This window comes from Camelus bactrianus, chromosome 5, assembly GCF_048773025.1.
Source record: "Camelus bactrianus isolate YW-2024 breed Bactrian camel chromosome 5, ASM4877302v1, whole genome shotgun sequence".
NCBI lineage: Eukaryota > Metazoa > Chordata > Mammalia > Artiodactyla > Camelidae > Camelus > Camelus bactrianus.
The window spans coordinates 81,071,375-81,093,172 of record NC_133543.1 but is presented as its reverse complement, the minus strand read 5'-3'; the positions used below and the strand labels follow the sequence as shown (position 1 = coordinate 81,093,172).

The window sequence follows — 21,798 nt, the reverse complement described above, 5'->3', positions numbered from 1 at the left end:
TTTTTTTTTTTGTTATTGAGTTGTATGAGCTTAAGCCTTTGTCAGTGGCATCATTTGCAAGTATTTTCTCCCAGTCCATACATTGTCTTATTTATAGTTTCCTTTGCTGTACAAAAGCTTGTAAGTTTAATTAGGTCCCATTTGTTTATTTTTGCTTTTATTGCTATTGCCTGGGTACACTGCCCTAGGAGAACATTGCTAAGATTTATGTTAGAGAATGTTTTGCCTATGTTTTCTTCTAGGAGGTTTATAGTTTCTTGTGTCATGTTTAAGTCTTTAAGCCATTTTGTTTATTTTTATGTATGTGAGGGAGTATTCTAACTTCATTGATTTACATGCAACTGTCCAGCTTTCCCAGCACCACTTGCTGAAGAAGAGGATGTCTTTTCTCCATGTGTATTCTTGCCTTCTTTGTCAAAGATTAATTGACCATAGGTGTGTGGGTTTATTTTGAGGTTCTCTATTCTATTCCATTGATTCATATGTCTGTTTTTGTGCCAATACCATGCTGTTTTGATTGCTATAGCTCTGTAATATTGTCTGAAGTCTGGGAGGGTTATTCCTCCAGCTTCATTCTTTTTCTTCAGTATTGCTTTGCAACTCTGGGTCTTTTGTGATTCCATATAAATTTCAGGACTATTTGTTTTAGCTCTGTGAAAAAAGTCCTGGGTAATTTGATAGGGGTTGCATTAAATCTGTAGATTGCTTTGGGTGGTATGGCCATTTAAACAATATTAATTCCTCCAATCTAAGAGCATGGGATATCTTTCCATTTCAATGCTTGTACATTTTTAGACAAACCCTTTTAGTCAAAAATTTTTTCCACATCTCCACTTTGTACTTAAGAAAAATGTACATTTCTTCAATAGTATATTTCTCCACTTGAGACACATGTTCTGTTTTCTGTTTTGTTTTTGTTTTTTAATAAATAAACTTGATATTTTGGAATAATATTAAGTTCACAGCAAAATTGAGCAGCACGTACAGAAAGTTCCCATATACCCCCTTGTCTCCCCACATGCACAACTTACCACTGACATCTAGCATCATCTTGTTGCATTTGTTACAATCAGTGAAACTGCACTGACACAACATTATCATCCAGAGTCCACAGTTTAGATTAGGGTTCATTCCTAATGTTGTGTATTCTATGGGTTTTGACATACACTGACATGTACCCACCATGATAGTATCATACAGAGTAGTTTTCACTGTCTTAAAAATCTGTGCTCCATCTATTCATCCCCCCTCCCTTACTTCTTGTTTAACTCTGATGTATCTGGAAATTGTAATACAAAGGGTAAAATACAGATCTAAGTCAATCCTTCCCACTCTGATACCCAATTGTCACAGCCACATTTATTTTCATAGATAAGCTTTTACCAATTGTGTGTCCCCAGGCTTGTCATATATTGAATACTTACAGTAATCAGGATACAGTTTTGAAATAAACATTTTCTAACATTGCTCATTTTTTCTGTATTGAATTATATTTGCAGCCAGTTGTAGATTTCAGGGATAGCTTTCAGTTCTGTATCATAAAGGGGGTTTTCCGAAGTGCAGACGCTTACGTGGCTGGATATGATGCAGATGTATTATCAGTTCTTATCTATGCTCTAGGATGGACTCACTTGGTCTTTGAATGAATGAATAAACCTTATGAAAACACTCTGCATAACTGGCAGCATATTAATCTCATAGTTACTACTCAAGTTTGGAACACTTGAGTTCACCAGTCTTAAAGCTTCTGAGAGATAATATGTATCATCCAACCCGTTTCCTACAGGGAAAAGTTTTTGCATAATAGTAATTTTGAAATCCAATCTATTTTATCTGGCCCTGATCCCCCCAAATAAATTCAATAGTTTTATGGAGTGCATACTATGTATGTAAGGCACTATGTGGACACAAAGATTAAAAAGCCAGTTTATGCTCTCCAGAGTTCACAAGCTAGCAGAATAACATTGAGTTTTAACTATTTAATATACTATTAGTTTCATAATATAATCAAACTTCCTAAGTCATTAGTGACTTTTTGAAAGTACTACTTATTGAAAAAGCCATTCTTTCTTTAATGATTAGAAATGCCACACTCATCACATATTTCATAGCTATATAGACTAAGAATTGTATTTTAACTTTTCACTTAGTTCTCTAGTCTGGCTTCTCAATATCACATATTAAAATTTTTTTATGGCTTTCTAATCTTTCAATATCCATCAGTTCACAATATTATTATTCTTTAAAACATACTGACTATTCTTAACTATTTATTCTTCTAGATGGGAAATTTTCAAACTATGTATACAGAGTCCTCTGGTTCCAAAGAGGTGCCAACTTTGGTGACAAGACTGGGCTTTGATCATGAGGGGAGGCCAAGCACTCTTCCTTTAAACAGAATATCTTAGTTTTATCAGTTTCATATACCAGTAACAAATAATTAAAAAAACATAATTTTCAGAAAAGGACACCATTTACATTATTGATAAACTATGCAGTTTCAGAAATAAATCTACCAAAATATAAGCCAAACTTGTATGTAGAAATTATAAAATTTTAACAGCATTTAAGGGGACTTAAGTAAATGGAGAGATATGCATAGACATTTTAAGGAACACTTAGTATTGTAAGTATATTTCCCCCCAACCCCTTAATACCTATTATTGAGCTATACATTTAATGCAATGGTGACCTTAATCCCAACAGGTTTTTTTTTTTTGCATAAAATTTGTCAAGTTGATTTTAATATTTATGTGGAAGACAAAAGGGCCTAGAATGTCCAAGATACTTCTGAAGAATGAGGAAAGATTAGTTCTTTATATATTAAGACTTATTATAAAGCTATAGTAATTAAAGCTATTTTTAGCAAGGCATAGACAAATTAACCAATGGAACAGCATAAAGAGTCTAGAAACATAAATATGCATATGTGGAAATTTAACATATGATGGAGGTGGCCTAGCGGATCAGTGGGAAAGTGGACTTGCAACAATTAGCTATCTATATGGATAAGAACTGGATCCCTGTCTCATATCATATATAAAAATTTCAATTCTACAGAAACAATTTGAACATCAAAAGCAAAAAGTTTATACTTTTATATGAAAATATGGATAAATATTTATCATGACATCAGAGTACTGTGTATTTTTAAGGCAAAAAAGATAATCATAAAATACTCCTAAATAATTAATTGTAAAATGACAATCATAAGATATATTTTAATAAATTCTACTATATTAAAATTAAGAACTTCTATTCATTAAGCCCCTTTAATGTGAAAGGACAAATTGATAGATGATATCTCAACCATTGAAGGAACAGTATCAAGAATATGTAAAGAACTCCTGCAAATAAATAAAAAGGCAAGCCAATAAAAATAGGCCCCAAATCTAAAAAGTTACTTCACAGGCAAAGAAACATACGTAATTAATAAATATATGAAGAGATTCTTGACTTTACTTCTATTTAGGGAAATGCAAATCAAGACCACAGTGAGATAACATCTTATTGGGGTAAAATACACATAATGTAAAATTTACCATTTTAACCATTTTAAACTATTCAGTGGCATTAAGTACAGCTGACCCTTGAACAACATCAGGGTTAAGGGCACAGACCCTCCGTATAGAGAAAAACCCAACCATAACTTTACAGTAGGCCCTCCATATCAGTGGTTCTACAGCTGTGAATTGTGTAGTGTGGGTTTATTGAAAAAAATTGCATACAACTGTATAAACCCATGTTGTTCAAGGGTCAGCTATACACTCACAATATTGTACAATGATCATCACTATCAAGTTCCACTATCAAGTTTTCATCACTTCCAGAAGAAAATTCATATCCTTTAAGCATTCCTTTACTCTCCATTCCAACTTTCTCCCAGCCCCTGGCAACCACTAATATCCTTTCTATCTCCATGCATTTGTCTGTTCTGAATGTTTCATATACTGGAATCTACAACATGTGGTCTTTTGTGCCTGGTTACTTTCGTTTAGCCTAATGTTTTAAAGATTTATCTGTGTGGTGGCATTTATTAGTACTTCATTCCTTTTTATGGCTGAATAGTATTCCACTGCATGGATATATCATATTTGTTTATCCAGTCATCTGAAGATACTAGCTATTTGGGTTGTTTCTACCTTTTGGCTATTGAGAATAGTGTTTCTATAAATATTAGTGAGATAACATTTTATACTTATTTGGCTGGAAAAAATTAAGAAGTAGATAATATCAAGTATTGGGGAGATGTCTTTAACGGTATGTTGTTGAGGGGAATGTAAATTTATTTAATCATGTTGGAAAATAGCATAACCTTGTGAAATCGAACTTTCACATCCTCTGTGATGGAGCAATAGCCCTCCTAGATATGTACCCATGAGAAATATTAGCATATAAGTACTGGGAGATATGAGAAAGTTAATAGTAGTATTGTTTCTGAGAGCCAAAAACTTGAACCTCTCAAATGAGCATTTCCAGCCATTTCTTTCAAGGAGTTCTGATATAAAGGGAAGAAAAGAAATGGAGCATTAGTGGAGGCTGAAAATTTTTTTCTTTTTAAAATGGGAGAAAAAAAAATAGCATGTATGTATGTAGAAGAGTTGATTCCCCAGACAAGGGAAAAAAGGAATTGGGGGCAGGGAAGAATTTCTGGAGAACCTGACTTCTCAGATATTTAGTCTGGATTTGCCTTCTGGTTCTGGAGGGTCCTGTACATACCATCCAGTTTTAAGTTTTACCTATCCTCTTGCCCTTCTTAAACTGCCGGATCAAATAGAGGACATCAACTAACCACCCAAAGGAAATTTGCTGTACCTACTGTAACTCCTACAGAGCATTTGATTGGTCTACTTTCTATATCACTACAGCAATTAGATCCAACTCACTACATGCCTCAATTAACAAATTATTATACAGCAGTCAAAATGAATTAATAAGAGTTATAGGCAAAACATGATCAATCAACTACATGTAGTATGATATCCTTTTTTAGAATGTTTAATGCAAGCAAAATTAAACAATATGTTACTTAGACATACTATGTACGTAATAACATAAATGCCAAAGTACAAAATTCAGGACAATGATTACCTCTGGGAGGAAGACAGGAAGACACGCAGAAAAGGAGCACATTGATCGAAATCATTGGTAATCTCCTAGTTCAGTGGTTCTCAAACGTTAGTGTGCATCAAAATCACCTAGAAAACTCATTAATACCTAGACTGCTAGGTGCTGCCCCCGAGTTTTTCATTCAGGAGGGGTGATGGGACTTAAGAATATTCCTTTCTTAAAAAAAAGATGGCCACTCACAGACCAAAGATGAGAGTATGTCATATTGCATTCCAGCTTTCTGGATCTCAGTAATCTTTTGCAAAGATTGGGCACATCACAAGTCTACCTCTTTCGTTGATTCAACAAAAATTGTGTTTGGAGGAAAGATTTCTCTTACTTTTTCAGTTCTTATTCTTCCGTCAAGTGCTTTAGGTCATTATTTTTCTTCCCTCCCTCCCCCTCTTCCTTCTGGATTTACTGTGCCAACTAGGTTCTGAGGTAAAATTTATATGCTATGTCAAATCCTTCCGTTGACCAGGGCATATGTAAAGGGTATACTGTTGCAATGTGCCACTGACTGCTGTTTGAGTAATACCTGAATACAACATTCTCGCCCACAAGCAACTCAGCCTGGAGAAAAAAGCCAGACTTATTAACATAAAATTACAACCCAAGGCAGGACACGCAGTACGTACAGAAAGGTAAAGATTTAACTGCTTTCGTAACCTGCCACACACCCGGTTCCTCTAAGCTACCTCTCTTGCGCGCTCCCACAATTCACAACCGCTGTACGGCGGCGGGCGGAGGGAGAGCGCGGGCGGGCCGGCGGCGGGCCGGCTCTCGGGCGGGACTTCATTGGCTTTCTGGCCGGAAGCGGCGGTGCTGCCCGGCTGCGCATGCGCCCCTCACACGTGCTTCTAGAACGCCCCCTCCGCTGCTTCAGTCCGCCGGAACCATGCTGCGAATTCCTGCTTTTCGGCTGTTAGGACGCGCGGGGGCGAGTAGGGTCTCGCTCTTGGAGGACTTTAGCTTACGCCACTACAGTTCGGGCGCTCTCTGTGTCCGCGACGATACAGGCGACGCGCGCGCCTACTTCACGACACCCATTTTCTACGTGAACGCGGCGCCACACATCGGGCACCTGTACTCGGCACTGCTGGCGGACGCTCTGTGCCGCCACCATCGCCTCCGAGTTCCCAGCGCCGCTGCTACGCGATTCTCCACTGGGACGGACGAGCACGGCCTGAAGATTCAGCAGGCAGCAGCTGCTGCGGGCCTGGCCCCGTCCGAGCTATGCGACCGAGTGTCTGCCCAGTTCCAGCAGCTTTTCCGGGAGGCTGACATCTCCTCCACCGACTTCATCCGCACCACTGAGGCCCGACACCGGGTGGCTGTGCAGCATTTCTGGAGGGTGCTGAAGGCTCGAGGTCTTCTCTACAAGGGGCTCTATGAAGGTTGGTATTGCGCCTCCGACGAGTGCTTCCTGCCTGAAGCCAAGGTCACCAGGCAGCCGGGCCCGTCGGGGGATTTGTGTCCTGTATCTCTGGAGAGCGGGCATCCAGTCTCCTGGACCAAGGAAGAAAACTATATTTTCAGGCTTTCCCAGTTCCGGGAGCCTCTCCAGAGGTGGCTGCGGGGCGACCCCCAGGCAATCACCCCGGAGCCATTCCACCACGCAGTCCTTCAGTGGCTGGAGGAGGAGCTGCCGGACCTATCCGTCTCTCGAAGGAGTAGCCACTTGCACTGGGGTATTCCAGTGCCCGGGGACGATTCGCAGACCATCTACGTGTGGCTGGATGCCTTGGTCAACTACCTTACTGTAATTGGCTACCCAAACGCTGAATTCAAATCTTGGTGGCCGACCACCTCTCATATCATAGGCAAGGACATTCTCAAATTCCATGCTATCTATTGGCCTGCCCTCCTCTTAGGGGCCGGTATAAACCCACCACACCGCATCTATGTCCACTCTCACTGGACGGTCTGTGGCCAAAAGATGTCTAAGAGCTTGGGCAATGTGGTGGATCCCAGGACTTGCCTTGATCGCTATACTGTGGATGGCTTTCGCTACTTTCTCCTTCGGCAGGGAGTCCCCAACTGGGACTGTGATTACTATGATGAAAAAGTTGTTAAGTTGTTGGATGCTGAGCTGGCAGACTCTTTAGGAGGGCTCTTGAACAGATGCACTGCCAACAGAATAAATCCTTCTGGGACCTATCCGGCTTTCTGCACTACCTGCTTCCCCAGTGAGCCAGGGTTGGGGGGGGCATCAGTTCGTGCTCAGGCAGAGGACTATGCTCTGGTGAGCGCAGTGACCACTTTGCCCAAGCAGGTAGCCGACCACTATGATAACTTTCAGATCTATAAGGCTCTGGAGGCAGTGTCCACCTGCGTCCGGCAAACTAATGGCTTTGTCCAAAGGCATGCACCATGGAAACTGAACTGGGAGAGCCCAGTAGATGCTCCCTGGCTGGGTACTGTGCTTCATGTGGCCTTGGAATGTTTGCGAATCTTTGGAACTTTGCTCCAGCCTGTCACCCCAAGCCTGGCTGACAAGCTTCTGTCTAGGTTAGGGGTCTCTGCCACAGAGAGGGGCCTTGGAGAGCTCTATTTCTTGCCTCGATTCTATGGACATCCATGCCCTTTTGAAGGGAGGAGGCTGGGACCTGAAACTGGGGTCTTGTTTCCAAGACTGGACCAGTCCAGGGCCTGGCTGGTGAAAGCCCATAAGACCTAGAAACTCAGTTCTTACTAGCTTGTGGTAAAAAAGCAAATGTATTATTTTCTTATTTTGCATTTTCAGGAAAGTTATACTAATGTCTTCTAAAGTGTTGTGTCAAACGAGCACATAAATAACGTCCCTGTGAAAAGAGGTTTGTAGCCTTTCAGGAGCCTACTCCCTACTCCTCAGTTCTCTGTATCCATTAACCACTGTCCTTTGTACCCCAGTGTCTCTAAGAGATCTCCAGGGGAAATATGGGTAAGAGACAACTTTGCTGATACTGTTCCTTCTCCTGGTGCCTCCTTCCAAACCACAGCTACGTTATTTGCCCAATACTACCTCTCATGGCTTGTTTTTCATTGGCCTGGCCTCTGCTGGGCAAATTAATGAGAGTGGGGGTTGGAGGCCCCCTACCTCAGCTTTTACTTTGTTATATATTTTGGGTCTCCTATTAAAAAGAGATTGTTTCATTAAACCGTTAAAAACCAGTGTCCTAGACTACGTGATTTTTGCCCATGTTTATATTTTCAGCTCTTAACTGTGACTCTCTTCTTTGCTAAAGTACAGTAGTTGTGCTTTGTAACATTACACTTCAACCAGTAGATGGCTCTAGTCTCACATATTTAATTACTTAACATTGAGGTTTCAGAATATTTAGAGTAAATTTTCTCCCTCCTAATTTTGCATAATTTAAATTTAAAGAAAAATTTTGTTCCTTTATTTAAAATAAGGATAACTGCAACCATGCTGTTTTACAGAAAGCTTTGAAAGAAGATCAGAATCCTCAGTTTTTATCAGACTACTGAAAAAGGGTATTTACTCTTAAATGTTTAGTAAGCTGATAAGTAAATGTATCAAGTTTGGACTATATGATAAATTATAAAGCTCTCTTGAGGTACTTGGTATGATAAAGTTTTTTTTTTATAACAACAGGTTTATAGGTATGATTTAAAAAAATTTGTAGATAGTTCAGAAAGGCAATATTTTCTCTATATTTCTTGGTCTTTTTTGTTATCCACATACATAATTTACCTTATATGATTTGTTTTGGTCAGTCAGGAACTATAACACAATATAGAAATTGTGGAATAGCTATTATAAATGTTAATACATTTACTTTCAAGTACTCTTTACTGATTATTTCTTTTGCTCCTTTAACTTATTAAAGTTTAAAAGTTTCTAAGTACCTTATTCAGATCTGTTCTGTTGCATTTGTTGAAGGTGGTGGTGAAGGGAGGAAGTGATCAGTGCTCCAGGAATCTCAAACTGGATTTAGGGATCTCTCCAAGTCTCCATAAGAGAATATCACAAAGAAGATGTTAAGGTATCATTTATACAATGACTACAACACAGTAAGCCAGCATTGTATCTTATAGGTGACTGGATAGCAAGGGCAAAGTTTAAAATGAGAACTTGCCTTGAGATATCCATTCTAAGCATGGTAGCAAAGCAGAGAGGGCTCACTATGAAGTAAACTATTAATGCTGGTAGTTCCCCCAGATTTATTCAGCTCATTTCTGTTTATTAATTGGTGTTGTGAGAGTTTTCTGGCTGCTTGGAAAATTGCTTAGAAAAGAATGCTTGAAGGCATTCTAAAGGTGGAAGGACCATTTCTACCAATGTTCCTTCATATCTTCCTTATTCTTCATAATGGAATCCTCGGCTTGCCATATGACATATTCCAGTTCCTGCTGGGATTACTAGGGCAGATTCCTGGGAACTAAGATGGAGTGTAATAATCTAGGGCTGGACAGCAGAGCAGGGAAAGAGATGGGATATGTTTACATGGATGAAGGAAGACAGACTTGGAAAACAAATGTTGATAACCTCTGCCTTAGAAGTGCCATTATAACGGTCTTACAGTCACTATCATGAATGAAGGGACAGTGTCTTCCTCTTGAATGATCTTCCCCATGGCCTAATGCCAGTCAGTACACTGGACCTTGGCTTGCTGGGTATTAATTCCTTTTGTGCAGTCTCATTTGTGCAGGCACTTAACTGCTACCAGAGTATTTGTGGTACTGGAGGACACAAGAAAACAGGGGAACCAAAGAGGAGAGGGCATAATTATTACAGAAGACAGGGTATTTTGAGTGAAGAAGTGAGGTAAGTTGGATGTGACTTACTCTGTGGTGATATGAAGGTGAACCAGTTGGATTCTCTAGGAGGCAAAATAGGTAAAGCAAATATTCTTTGGGTATTGAGTTGATATGTTTAGTTTGATCCAGCAGTTTAAGAATGGCAAGTGGAAGACAGGTGAAACTTAAAACTGGAGGGCATGCACTTCCAAGAGAAGGCATCCTAATCACTTGTGGGAGATGATGATAATAAACTTGAGACATCTAAGAATTCCCCTATTCCAGAAATGCTAACACCTTATCTGGCATCGTGTGGATTCCTTGACCAGAAAGGAAGTTTCTCCCAAATACGATCCTAAGGCTTTCAAATATTCATTTTGGAGTATTCTTGGAGGCAGTGTTGCAGGAGGTGACAGAGCACTGAGCAGGTGTTCATGGGATGTCAAAGTAAAGTAATAAGCTGTCAACCCAGTAGATTACAGCCTTATCTATGAAGTCATGCAAGAAATTGTAGGCAGTGTATATGTGGCACCATTGTATACTAGAGGGCTATTCCACAAGTGAACTCAAGGATTAGGCACCTCAGAAGACAGAAAGCCTATGGCTAAATGGAGGCCAAAAATAGGCAGCAATAATAAATAGTTTCATTTCAATGAAATCTCATACTTATTCTGGAAGTAGGCCTCATTATTTTTTTTAAACACCTGTGTGACTGTCAGGGCTGAGAAGAGCCTGATAAATTGAATATTAAGTTGAGAAACTCAAGAAGGCCTCTGCTGGGACATGGGCTCTGAGGCACAGGCCTTTGTTTCTTCCTCCCATAGTTGTACTTGTGATTGGCACGTAACTCTTTAGATCTGGGAATTTCTGAAACTGAAGTAAAGCCAGTAGTTGGTCAGGTTGTGGGCCTCCAACTAGGATGACTTACCATCACAAGTGGCTTGGGTAGCAGGTGGCAGTACCAACCATTTGACAGATTACTCCTTGGGCATTATGGTAGGGATGGTTTCCTGGACCTCTGATTGCTTCACCCCTAAGAGAGTGTATAGTTACAGTGTCGGCCTGCATTAATGTAACCTTGAGTTACGGTGGAGAGGCCAGGCCTCTTGACTAAGAGTTGGTCCATAAAGCTGCTGTCTGATAATCTGTAATTGCCTCTTGGAGGCAGTTCTCCCCTATCCATAGTTCTACCAGGTGTAGAACAACCGTTCTTCCTGCTGAGGTCTGGGATGCTGTAAACCTTGATGGGTCCTTGCCCTCATCTTTTGCCAGAATGAGTAATATAGTGGGCTTAAAAGGGTGTGGCAGTTAGGTGTCTGTTTTTGCTGAAAAAGTTTACTAGTTCAGAGAGCTTGAGGAGAGCTAGGGCACAGGCTGGGGTAACTAGGAGTACAGGTTAGGGGGATCAGTTCTAGAAAGCCTTGGAGTCCCTTGCAAAACTAAGACAGTATGAAGTATGTCATTTCAGCACAACACAGCTGGCCCTGCCCTTCCTCTTGCAGGAGCTTTGGATAGGATTGGTTAATTTCTATCAATAGGACACAATAAACTTGGAGGTTAATGTTGCTGGAAGGGCCAGAATAGTAACAACCAAGTTAATGGAAGTTAATTAGTGGGGACTTTCACCTTTAAAGGAGAGTGACTCTTTTTTTTGAGACAAGATAGGAGAAGTCCAGCTTAAGCTGATTTTTTTCTATCATCAAGAACTACTTTGAGTTTAGGGGAAGGGACTAACCAGTTTAGAGGTGAAATTGACTTCTTAGTTTTCAGGTAGTCCTAGGTTACCCATTATAGATCCTCTGAATTAAGCAGAACCATCTAATAGAATAGTTAACCATATTTAAAATACCCTGCTTAAGATTGTATCACATTAATCAGTTTCTACTTACATTTCCATGATGAGGAAAGGGGATTAGGAAGAGCTACACACCAAGAGGATCTTCCTATGGCCTTGACAACTAGAAATAATATACTCTGTACTGTACCTCCTTTCATGAATAGCTGTTGGCAGCTTCAGCTTTACTTGGATCTTCACCAAAGTAAGGCGAGACTATAGTATAGAAGTTCCACCCTTGGCTATGAACTGAGTTTCAATCCCATTTTGTCTATGACACAGTGTACTCACCATGGATTTTAAAGTCCACAGCTCTTCACTTAAGAACAGGATAGTATCAGATGTCAGGATGTTTCTGGAAACCGAACATACGATCTGCAAGAAGAAAATTATAGCTCCAAGGAGAGATGAGCCTTGCCTTCAAGTCATTAAGGATTTTTGAATGAAACATCTGCAGAGGCCTGAAAGACTCATTGGGTAAGCAGGACAGCTCTGGGAACAACTGTGGAAATGGATGATGCCAATTTTCTTAGTGTATGGTGTGGGTAAAGCAGTACTAACCTCCTCTAATAAGGCCATGCCTTGTATGTATACACTCTCCTTAGCTGACAGTCACTGTGCGATTTGTGGGATTGAACATGAAGATGAACTTTCAAAACCAGATTTATGACTGTTACAGATTGGAGTCATTGTCCTATTCTCTTAATACATTCAATTAAAATATGATTAATTATATATTTTCCTGATTAAAATATTTTTAAAAGGGTAATAACCTTTATTCTGGAACACATTAAATATGATAGTTCAGTAATCTGACTTCCTTTGAACTAATCTGGAAATGTCTATTGGTTAAAAGGCTATAAATACTAAAAATATAAAGTTATTAAGCATATTACACAATTTTAGTTGATCACTAAAATACTACAAATAGAATGTATTTCTTCCTAGCCAGATGAAATGTTAAAAAAAAAACTCAGTCTAGTAGAAGAGAGGAATGAGAAAAAAAGGCAAAGAAAAATGAAAAATATGGCAAAAGAAAACCCATAATAAGATGGCAGAAATAAATACAAATATATCAGTAATGATAATAAAACAAAATGTCATAGGATGAACTTTCTGTCAAAAGACAGCAATATTCAAGCTTAAATTTAAAAAGTTAGCTCTATGTCATTAAAAGGTATATACTTATCACAGAAAATGAGACATGAAGAAACACTAGGCATGTATTAACCAAAATAAATCTGGTATCATAATATTAATAGTAGATAATCTGTTTTGAGGGGAAAACCATTACTAAAGTGAGACTTAATATAAAAGGAGTAACGTACCAAAAAATTACAACAATTACAAACTTATATGATCCAATGATAGATAGCCTCAAAATGTAAAAAGTTAAAACTGAAAATAACAAGAAATGTTCAAGTTTGGGAAGAAATGAAACTGCCGATTGTGAGTTCGGAGAAACCAGGCAATGAGAAAGTAAAAATATTATAACACTAGACATTAGCATTTCAGTCTTCAGTGCTCACTATTAAGTGTATCATCACTGCTAAGTGTAGAAAAAAATGAAAAATTTATAGCAGTTAAAGTTTTGTGACTCTAGAACTCTGTCCTTTTCCATGCATGCCTCTGTGAAAATAATGACTTGCTTTTTGAATAGAAATATTGGTAAATATAGCTGTTCAGTAAGTCTTCTCTGGATTATTAAAAGGGGAGGATCCCACGGCCACAATTTTGCCAAATTCTCTTAATTATTAGTTCAGTAATAAGTGAAGGTGAAGGGAGGGAACCACCAGTTCTGTGTTCCTTATTTGTGTTCTCTCATTTACTTTTTCGTCAGCCCTATGATGTATTCTTCTAACTCCATTTAACTGGTAAGAAATTGAGACACAGATTAAGTAACTTGGCTAAGGTTATATGGCTTATAAAACAGGAGAGCCTAGACTCAAACTTGTTTTAGTGCCAAAGCTCAACACCATCCTTAGCACCACGACAGTGCCTGAGTGTGTACTGAGGGCGCTGTGTCGTGGGGAAGAGGAGGTAGTAAAATTAGTTCTTGACACTAGATTATGAAAGAGATGAGTGCCAGAATAGAAACTTAGGAAAAATACTTACCTTATGCTGAAATATGGTACATTTTCCTTTTGCTCAGTAGTTTCCTTTATACCTGAAGCCTGCTTATGTGTGCTGGTGTAAATTGTTAAAAGTGTTAATAGCTCTATAGTCTCTGTTTTTCTTTTCCCTTAAGATTATTTTGTTTCTTATTTTCAGAATAGGGTTCCAGGTTTTTGAATCCAACAGTTCTCTAAGTGAAAGTATGTTGTCATAAATTCATGAATCTAGTTATTTAAAAATAACATTTTACTAATTCTTTACACATTTATCTCTAAACATGAAAACATCAATATTCAAGTTTTATTTGAGTTAACTATTATAGCAACAAAGCCAGAGAATTTTATTAAAGGTCACAAACACTGAAACTTTTTCATTTCATACATACAGTTTAATACAAATGAACTTATTAAAAGACTCATCTATTTACTAACAATTTAAGTTCTGTGAATTTACTGAACATTTATTACTGTATTCTTATGACATCTTTCCTAACAAGCCTGCAGGAACCAGATTAAATGCCCTTGACTCCAGTTATTACCAAAGCAAATACCACCATGTTAGCAAAAATGCCACACATTGGATAATTCCTGGTAAATTGTATCTGCTATATGTCATATATGACAGTCAAGTTTTAACTTCTACAAGTTAGAGACTTTATTATGAATTGCATAAAGAATACGCTATTGTCATAGTTTACTTTTTTTTTTTTAATGAAATGTAGCTAAAGTTGGGCTACACCGTGAAGAAGTTCAGTGTGAAACCCATGGTATATAGGTCTTTTAGCTATCATCTAAGTTGTACTTCTAAAAATGTATCAAAAACTATTAAAGTCTTTGCTAACTTGAGAGCTAAGAACATCTACATTTTATTTTGTTTTAAATAATTTCTTCAGAACTGTTTAAATTCAAGCTACACAGTCCCATAGTTAGCAAGGCACGATGGGTACTTTTCCCGTGTTTTTTGCATGGTAGATTACGACTTGTTAATAGAATCAGACTGATGTATTATAAAAAAAACTCTACATAGCATTTTTAAGATTACCTTTGAAAATCACTTACGAAAGGAATTTATAAAGCCTTTCATAAAGCAGAGAATCCTCAGTCCTTGTAAATTGAAATTACTGCATTAACTTTTTGTATTTAAATTTCTATAAAAATTGTATTATGGAAACGCCCTACATTTTTAAAAAGCAAAACTTTTTAGTCCTGAGTTCAGTTTCATTTTACAACTCATTATTGGAATGTAATTAAATAAATCAAGTTACAATGTGTAAGAATCCTATTTTGGTATTATAGAAGAAAATTGTTAAGTACTAAAATAAAATTAATTATTGAAAATATGTGTGGTTAATTGCATGAAAGCTGATGGTAGGATTTTCACACCATTTTAAGACTGGGGAAGAGTATATTTTGCTGAATATAAAGGAAATATTTTTAACATTCATTATGACATTGTCTGACCTAGCTTTAAAAGTAACAATAATCAGTCCTCGAAGTATGAAGTTTTTTCTTATTAAAATTTTGTCCACATAAAAATCAGCTTCTAGAAGGTAGTTAATTCATAACAAGTTTTAAATAAAACATTTTTGGATGTAACTAATGTCATAAAATTAGCTTTCTAGCCTAACAAGACTATATAGCACTTCTTCCTTTTTTCCATAATCCATGGAGACCATCTAAAAGCGGAGCTATCAGTTCTGGGGCACAAAAACCAATATAAATGTATAACTGTGTATAGCTAAGTGTAAAAATTAGGAAATCAGCCTGATCTCAGAAAAACAAAGGAAAAATAGTGAAGACTTACTGCTTAACATCTAATGTAGTGTGAAGGGGACTAGCCAAGTTCAACTAAGTTATCAAGACCCATCATTGGTTAAGTTTGTAGAGGTAGATGTCTTAAATATTCAATATGTGAAGGTAGGTAAGTCTGAGCTCGAGTTTTAAACAAGTCATTCTTTAAAGATAGGCACATAGCTAGGACACAGGTGTAAAAATGTATTTGGTAAACACAGGATTGTTGATAAGCTTATTTTCATTTTTCCTTTGGCTTAGACATTAGGATATTAAATATGTTATTTTATTGAAAGCTAGTCTCACAAACAAACAGCTGGTACATCCTGAATAAAAGAATCCTAAGGTTGACTTTACTAATCAGTATTTGGGTATGTATAGGGTAGGGAAAATTTACATCTATTACATTGTTTAAAAAATAGTTCACATAATAGATCAGATACTAATAAGGATTTTAGGAAGTTTCTTTTAAGTGTTGCTAAAAATATGTTATGTAAGTGGATATTGTGTAGCTTTCTTTGTTTTGGTACCAAAGTTAGACATATTAAAAACAAAGATCCTAAAAATGATTAGCAAGAAACACACTGAAAGTTATTAAAAATCACCTTAAATTGTTAGTGTATACTTTAAAACTATTATCCTTTAGATGTTTTCTCCAAAACACCAAAGGAAAAAAAAAGATATGCTTTTTTAGGTAATTTTTTTATGTTAATTAAACATTTCCTTTATATACTGTCATTGGTTGTTTCAGAACTATATGCGGTTAAGCATGAGGGTTTAGTATCTATATCCTTGTTCATTTTTATATCATGACCTAGAATAAAAAGGACTTTGATAATTAAAAGTTAAAACATTGATCTTTTTATAGTTATTAAAGCTGTTTCTGCTATCATGGATATGTTATATTAGCTATAAAATAAGAGGAAAGTATCACAATTTAGGCAGAACAGGCTTTTTTTAGTACATTAGAATTAATGAACTTTCACATCACCTCTATTTTTTCTGTATTTTATATCTGGAGAGAAAAAGGAAGTAATATAATTTTTACAGAATTGAATGAATGTACTATGGAAGTACATCAGTACATTTTTGTAAAGAGCACAATTATCTACAATACCTTAGCTAAGAAAAACACTAACGTAAATTTTTTTGAAGCAAATGCAATTATTCTTGGACTCTTCAAATTTGTAAGTTTTAGAACAAGCCTGAATTATAAATATGGGATTAAAGTGTATACTGAAAACACCAGACAAGTGGAGTATTAGACTGTTTCATGATCTTTTTGACTAGAGCTTTAATTATAGAACACTGGAACATAACATACAGCATGCTACTTTCAAAATAAATGTAGCAAGTAAAATATTCTCAATAGACGGACTGGTCTTTGGATATATACTATTTAGTCTATAACTGTGCTATTACATTTTATTCCTCAACCTAATTATTTTAGCCCAGAAACATTTTGGTGATTATACTCCAAAAATATATACATCAATGGATAATTAATTCTTCTTTATGAGACAGGATAAAAAAATTAACTTATAACTGGGTTATATCTTTCTAATATTATAAGAAAGTTTTAATATATAATTCTTATTCTTTCCTAACAAGTGCAAACCAACTTTAGTTTTTGGAGTGGACATGAAATTAAAATAGTGAAAAAAGTAAGACTTCTAGTATTGTGCAATCAAATTTAAATAAATGCTTGAATAAATTTCCTTATAGTTAATTTAAATATTGCTTATTTATATAACAATTTTTATTCTTTTACTATTAGCCCAATCTTCTATAAAATGAATATAATGTTTTTGCAGAAGAAACTTGGGGTATATATTAAACAGGCAGCATTTAAAGAGAAGTTGGCATGGCTGTTTTAAAATTTAAAAAGTTCTATTAAGTGTGGTGTTTTTTAATGAAAAACTTTCAATTCTGTAAGAGCAGACAATCAAGCTTTGTATTTAGAACGTGAAATATAATGTTATGGTTAAGTTTTATTTAGTCAAAGTTAATGTTTTGAAAGTCTAGAAACCTTAAAAACTAAGACCTGAATGAAAGATAAAAAGCAGTATTAACAGTGTCACTGTGTGGACATGATAAATGCAGTGAATGCTTATACTTGCTAAGATGCTGTAAGAACCCTTATGCTTGCCTGAATAACAAGAGTGCCAGAAGTACATAAGGAGATAGAGATCTTTAAGTATATTTAAGAATAGTGTCAACTTTGGCCATTGTAATTGATATAAAATAAATGGTCATAATATCAGAGATTTCCAGATATTATATATACAAATTGTTCTTATATGTATTAATATCTGGCAAAATTTCTAATGTAAACCTAGAATTTGAAATGTTTTATCAAAAATATTGAAATAGGTAAAATATACACAAACCTAAATATAGTGAAAATAATGTGGAAGCTAGAATCTTCTACACATGCTATCTCCCCAACAAGATAGTGTTTTTTTTTTTTTTTTTAATTTACCTTATTACACCACATGGCTTGTTGCTATGTATGTTCTGTATATGCCATGCTATGTTTAAGAAATATAAAGCTTCCGGAATAAAACTGTAAAATCCAAACACTAAAGATGTTTTCAAGTGGTTGTATATGACATTATCATGTTGATAAGATAACCAGATGATGACCAAAATTTTCAAACTTTATCAAGATACTTGTTTTATAGATATGACCTTTATTTTATTTGTTACAGATTGTAAGTCTATGTTACTTAAGTGTGTTGAATTATTAAAGGAAACCATGATTTTATCCTGTACCTCCAATATTCTGGCTACTTAGATTTCTTTACTTCCCTTAAAAAAGCAAAAACATTTAACCTTAAGCATGTCCGAAACCCTCACATTTGTTACCAGACCACACATGGGGCCAGTTGTTTTCTATTATTGGATATAATAGTTATCCAAGTCTCTACTTAACAGAATCAGTAGAGGAAGATGCAGTAAGAACTGAATTCTCTGCTCTGAAATCTTTTCTAGGATGAAAATGTGGGCTTCGAGAATATCGAGGTTTCAAACCTACAGATGAAGGCTGAGAAAAGCTTCTTCTCACAGAATGTAACCTTGGTTCCTATTAAGAGATTTAGAGAAAATTAGGGTTTTAATGCACTTTAAATGGCTCTTATTTTATAATTACTTAATGGAAAGATTTAAAAAATAATATTAACTGGGCCTGGATTCTGAGGAGAGAAGGTGTACATTAGGAAATTCCCACTAGAAAGAGTAGGCTACCTTATAACCCACTGCTGGACAGGGAGGCGTCTTAGGGCTATAAAAAAGACTCATAGCAAAGGGTGTGAGAATAGCCACATCTAATAGTATTTCTGAATTATTAGGTTCTACTTCCTCCTTTGTGCCAGCCCTAAACTTTGGTAAAGAAAAAAAGATTTATGTATTTAGTGATATACAAAATTACAGGCAGATCCTATGGTTGAGAAAGTGTCTATCCAGAGAAAATCAGGGAATTATTAATAAACTTTGATGTTAATAGAGGAATATCCTACTATTAAATATCTAATGGATAGACTGTGTTCTAACAAATGATTTTTATTTGATCCACTGTTGAACATAAGGACTGCTGGAGATACTGCTTTGCTCAATATACTTGAGAATAGGAAAATTTTAGCTAAGGCATCTCTAATGACAAATACCTTACTTCAGAGCATCAGTGTTTAGCCAGATCCTTTTGTCTCATCATTTGCTCATCATCAAAAAAAATCTCGTCATTTGCTCTGTCTGCTTTAGATGACCTGAGTTTAAATATTGTGATTCAAGAAGAATGCAGGCATCAAGGAGCCTAAGGAGTCTCTCTTAAAGATGAATAAAACTTTGGAAGTAGCATGTAGGCTAAATCAATTACCCAGCTTGAATTGAACAACAGAAATGTATTATCAAGTGTTCTGGTAGTTCTTCTAAAAACTAGCAACTTCAATATAATTAAGGGAAATTAACTAAAGCTTCTAAGATAAAAAGCCCAATTTCCCTAAAGAGGCATGGTAGATTAGCTATTGTACTCTCCATGATTTGGGCATTGATACTATTCTGTTGACCTGCTAAGACTAAGCATGTCTACTAACAATGAAACAATTTGCCAATGCTAAAATAGTTATAAAAACAATGGGTAATTTTTTAATGGCATATCAGACCTAGATGCTTCTAGTTTTAAAAATGTTTTAAATTGTGCAAGTTACACAGACTTTATTCATATCACTTACGGATCCTTTGCGGAGGTACAAAATAGTCTTCTAACCAGAAAAGAAGCATTTATCAAACATTGTAAAATAATGTAAAAGATAGTTATCAAAATCAGTGTTGTGAAAAAATGCACTTCAGTGACATCAAGCTATATTTAACTGTAGGCACTGTTAGAATTTTTGAGCTAAGGAGGCTTAAGTAGGCAATTATGATAATGATCCATTATCTTGGAATCACACATTTATTAGTATAAAAAGTAGCAAGAGTTTGGTACTGTCATTAGGATGTAAAAAAAAAAAAGAAAGAATAACCCTTTCCCAAAATAGCAAACACTACATAGAAGGTCCATTCAAAGACTGGTAAATGTCTGTATTGCAGTTATAAGCAAGAAGAATGGAAATGAAGAAGAAAAGAAACCAAAGGTGCATTTGTTTTTGTTGGTAGACTTTATGTTTTCAAAAACATGCGGAAATGTGCCATGTTCCCCAAATACAGAGTAGATGGCAATGCCTGTAGGTATCTTGTGCTATCAGAGGTAATCAAGTTTTTCTGGGATAACTTAAAAGGCCTTTTTTCTCACCTTGTGTTCCTTCTATTTCTGAGTGCTGAACTGCACAACTGTCAACACTTCTAAAGAAAATTTTTGACTAACAATCTAAAAAATTCTAGTGTAATTCTATTTCCACTATTTTGGTTGGGAAACTGTTCATACTTAGGTTACTTGATCAAAGCATGATTAAACAGTTTCATGTTAACCACAACTTTTTAATTTTAGAATTGAAACACTTTTTTGACCCTGACTCCCAGATGCTTAAGGGATTATGTTTAGACATTTTATTTGTGTCTAAGACTTAATTTTAGTAATTCAATGAAAGATGATCTATAACTCTTGAATAAGACAAAAATTATTTCTGAAAAGTATCATGTTCTCTAAGGATCTTCCCTTCTCAACTCCCTTCTGCAAAACCACTCCCCATAACCACTTACCTCTTACAAGTGACAGTTTATCAGTGATCAGAAGTTCTAGGTTCAACCTCTTAATAGTAATGTCATCATCTCTGGCAATTCTCTTAACCTTTCTAAGCCTCACTTCTCTTATAAAACATTGTCTGATTATCTCACAAAAAATAGTGAGTGGATACAATGAGATAATCTATGTGAAGTGCCTGTAAGATTTACGGTGCTATATAAACACAAGGTATTATTCTTGTCCTGGAAAAATATAGTAAGCAAAAATGTGATATTCTAAGCATGACTTTAGCGCAGATTATCATCAATATCAACAAAGTTAATGTGGTTTTTATATGGCTTTATATAGTTTTTATAGACTTTAAATAATCTTCAATGACTAAACTGAAGCTTTTCTTTAGAACTACCTAGAAATCATATAGCAAATTTAGTTAACAGATTAATTTACTAATATTTTAAGACTAATATTGTAAGACTATTCCACAGTTATGGACCCTGTAGTCCTTAAGGTACATGATTCTATGATTTCATGTTTATAATATAGGGAAAGAGGCTTATACCTAAACATAATACATTTTTTTTATATAGCTGTATCAGTGGCTAAGCCAGAAAGCAATAAAGCATCAAGGGCTGAAGTAACAGGGGAGATCACACCTATTCCTTGTGGCTGCATGCCTTTCAGACTATACTTTTTGATCCTAGTTTAATGTTACATTCATTTTTTTAATGTCTTAATAGGGTTACCTACATCCCAGTTTCCCTGGGACAGTCTAGGTTTATGGCTTTTGTAATACTAGAATTTCATTTTTGAAAAATAGTCTTTGAATAGAATGATTTAATAGGTTTATTAATATGATAAACTTCTTTGTTGGTCAATAAGTACATATTTCAAAAATTATATAATTTTAATTATTTTTGGTGCCCATTTCAAGTGCCCTGATTTGAATGATAAATATATCATTTCGGCAGATGATGAGAACTGAGAACAGAGATCAGCAAAGTCAAGAACTTCCTGACTACTACAAGCAG

At 36.0% G+C, this 21,798-nt stretch overlaps 2 protein-coding genes across 2 annotated transcripts in view; one reads left to right on the top strand and one right to left on the bottom strand.

Annotated features, from left to right (window-relative positions):
• Positions 1 to 5,546: 5,546 nt before the first annotated feature.
• On the top strand, positions 5,547 to 8,262 carry MARS2 (methionyl-tRNA synthetase 2, mitochondrial). Its single transcript, XM_010971906.3, has one exon. It carries the CDS (start codon positions 6,008 to 6,010, stop codon positions 7,787 to 7,789), a length of 1,782 nt encoding a protein of 593 aa, XP_010970208.2. The 5' UTR covers positions 5,547 to 6,007; the 3' UTR covers positions 7,790 to 8,262.
• An 8,474-nt stretch (positions 8,263 to 16,736) lies between these two features.
• BOLL (boule homolog, RNA binding protein) overlaps positions 16,737 to 21,798 on the bottom strand; it is a 51,997-nt gene continuing 46,935 nt past the window's right edge. The window contains exon 12 of the transcript XR_012507146.1: positions 16,737 to 18,676. The gene's annotated coding sequence lies outside the window, so the exon portion shown is untranslated. The remainder of the gene's footprint in view (positions 18,677 to 21,798) is intronic.

Bases quoted from the DNA above. Each gene is read 5' to 3' on its own strand.
- MARS2 (XM_010971906.3), top strand. From the start codon at position 6,008: ATGCTGCGAATTCCTGCTTTTCGGCTGTTAGGACGCGCGGGGGCGAGT.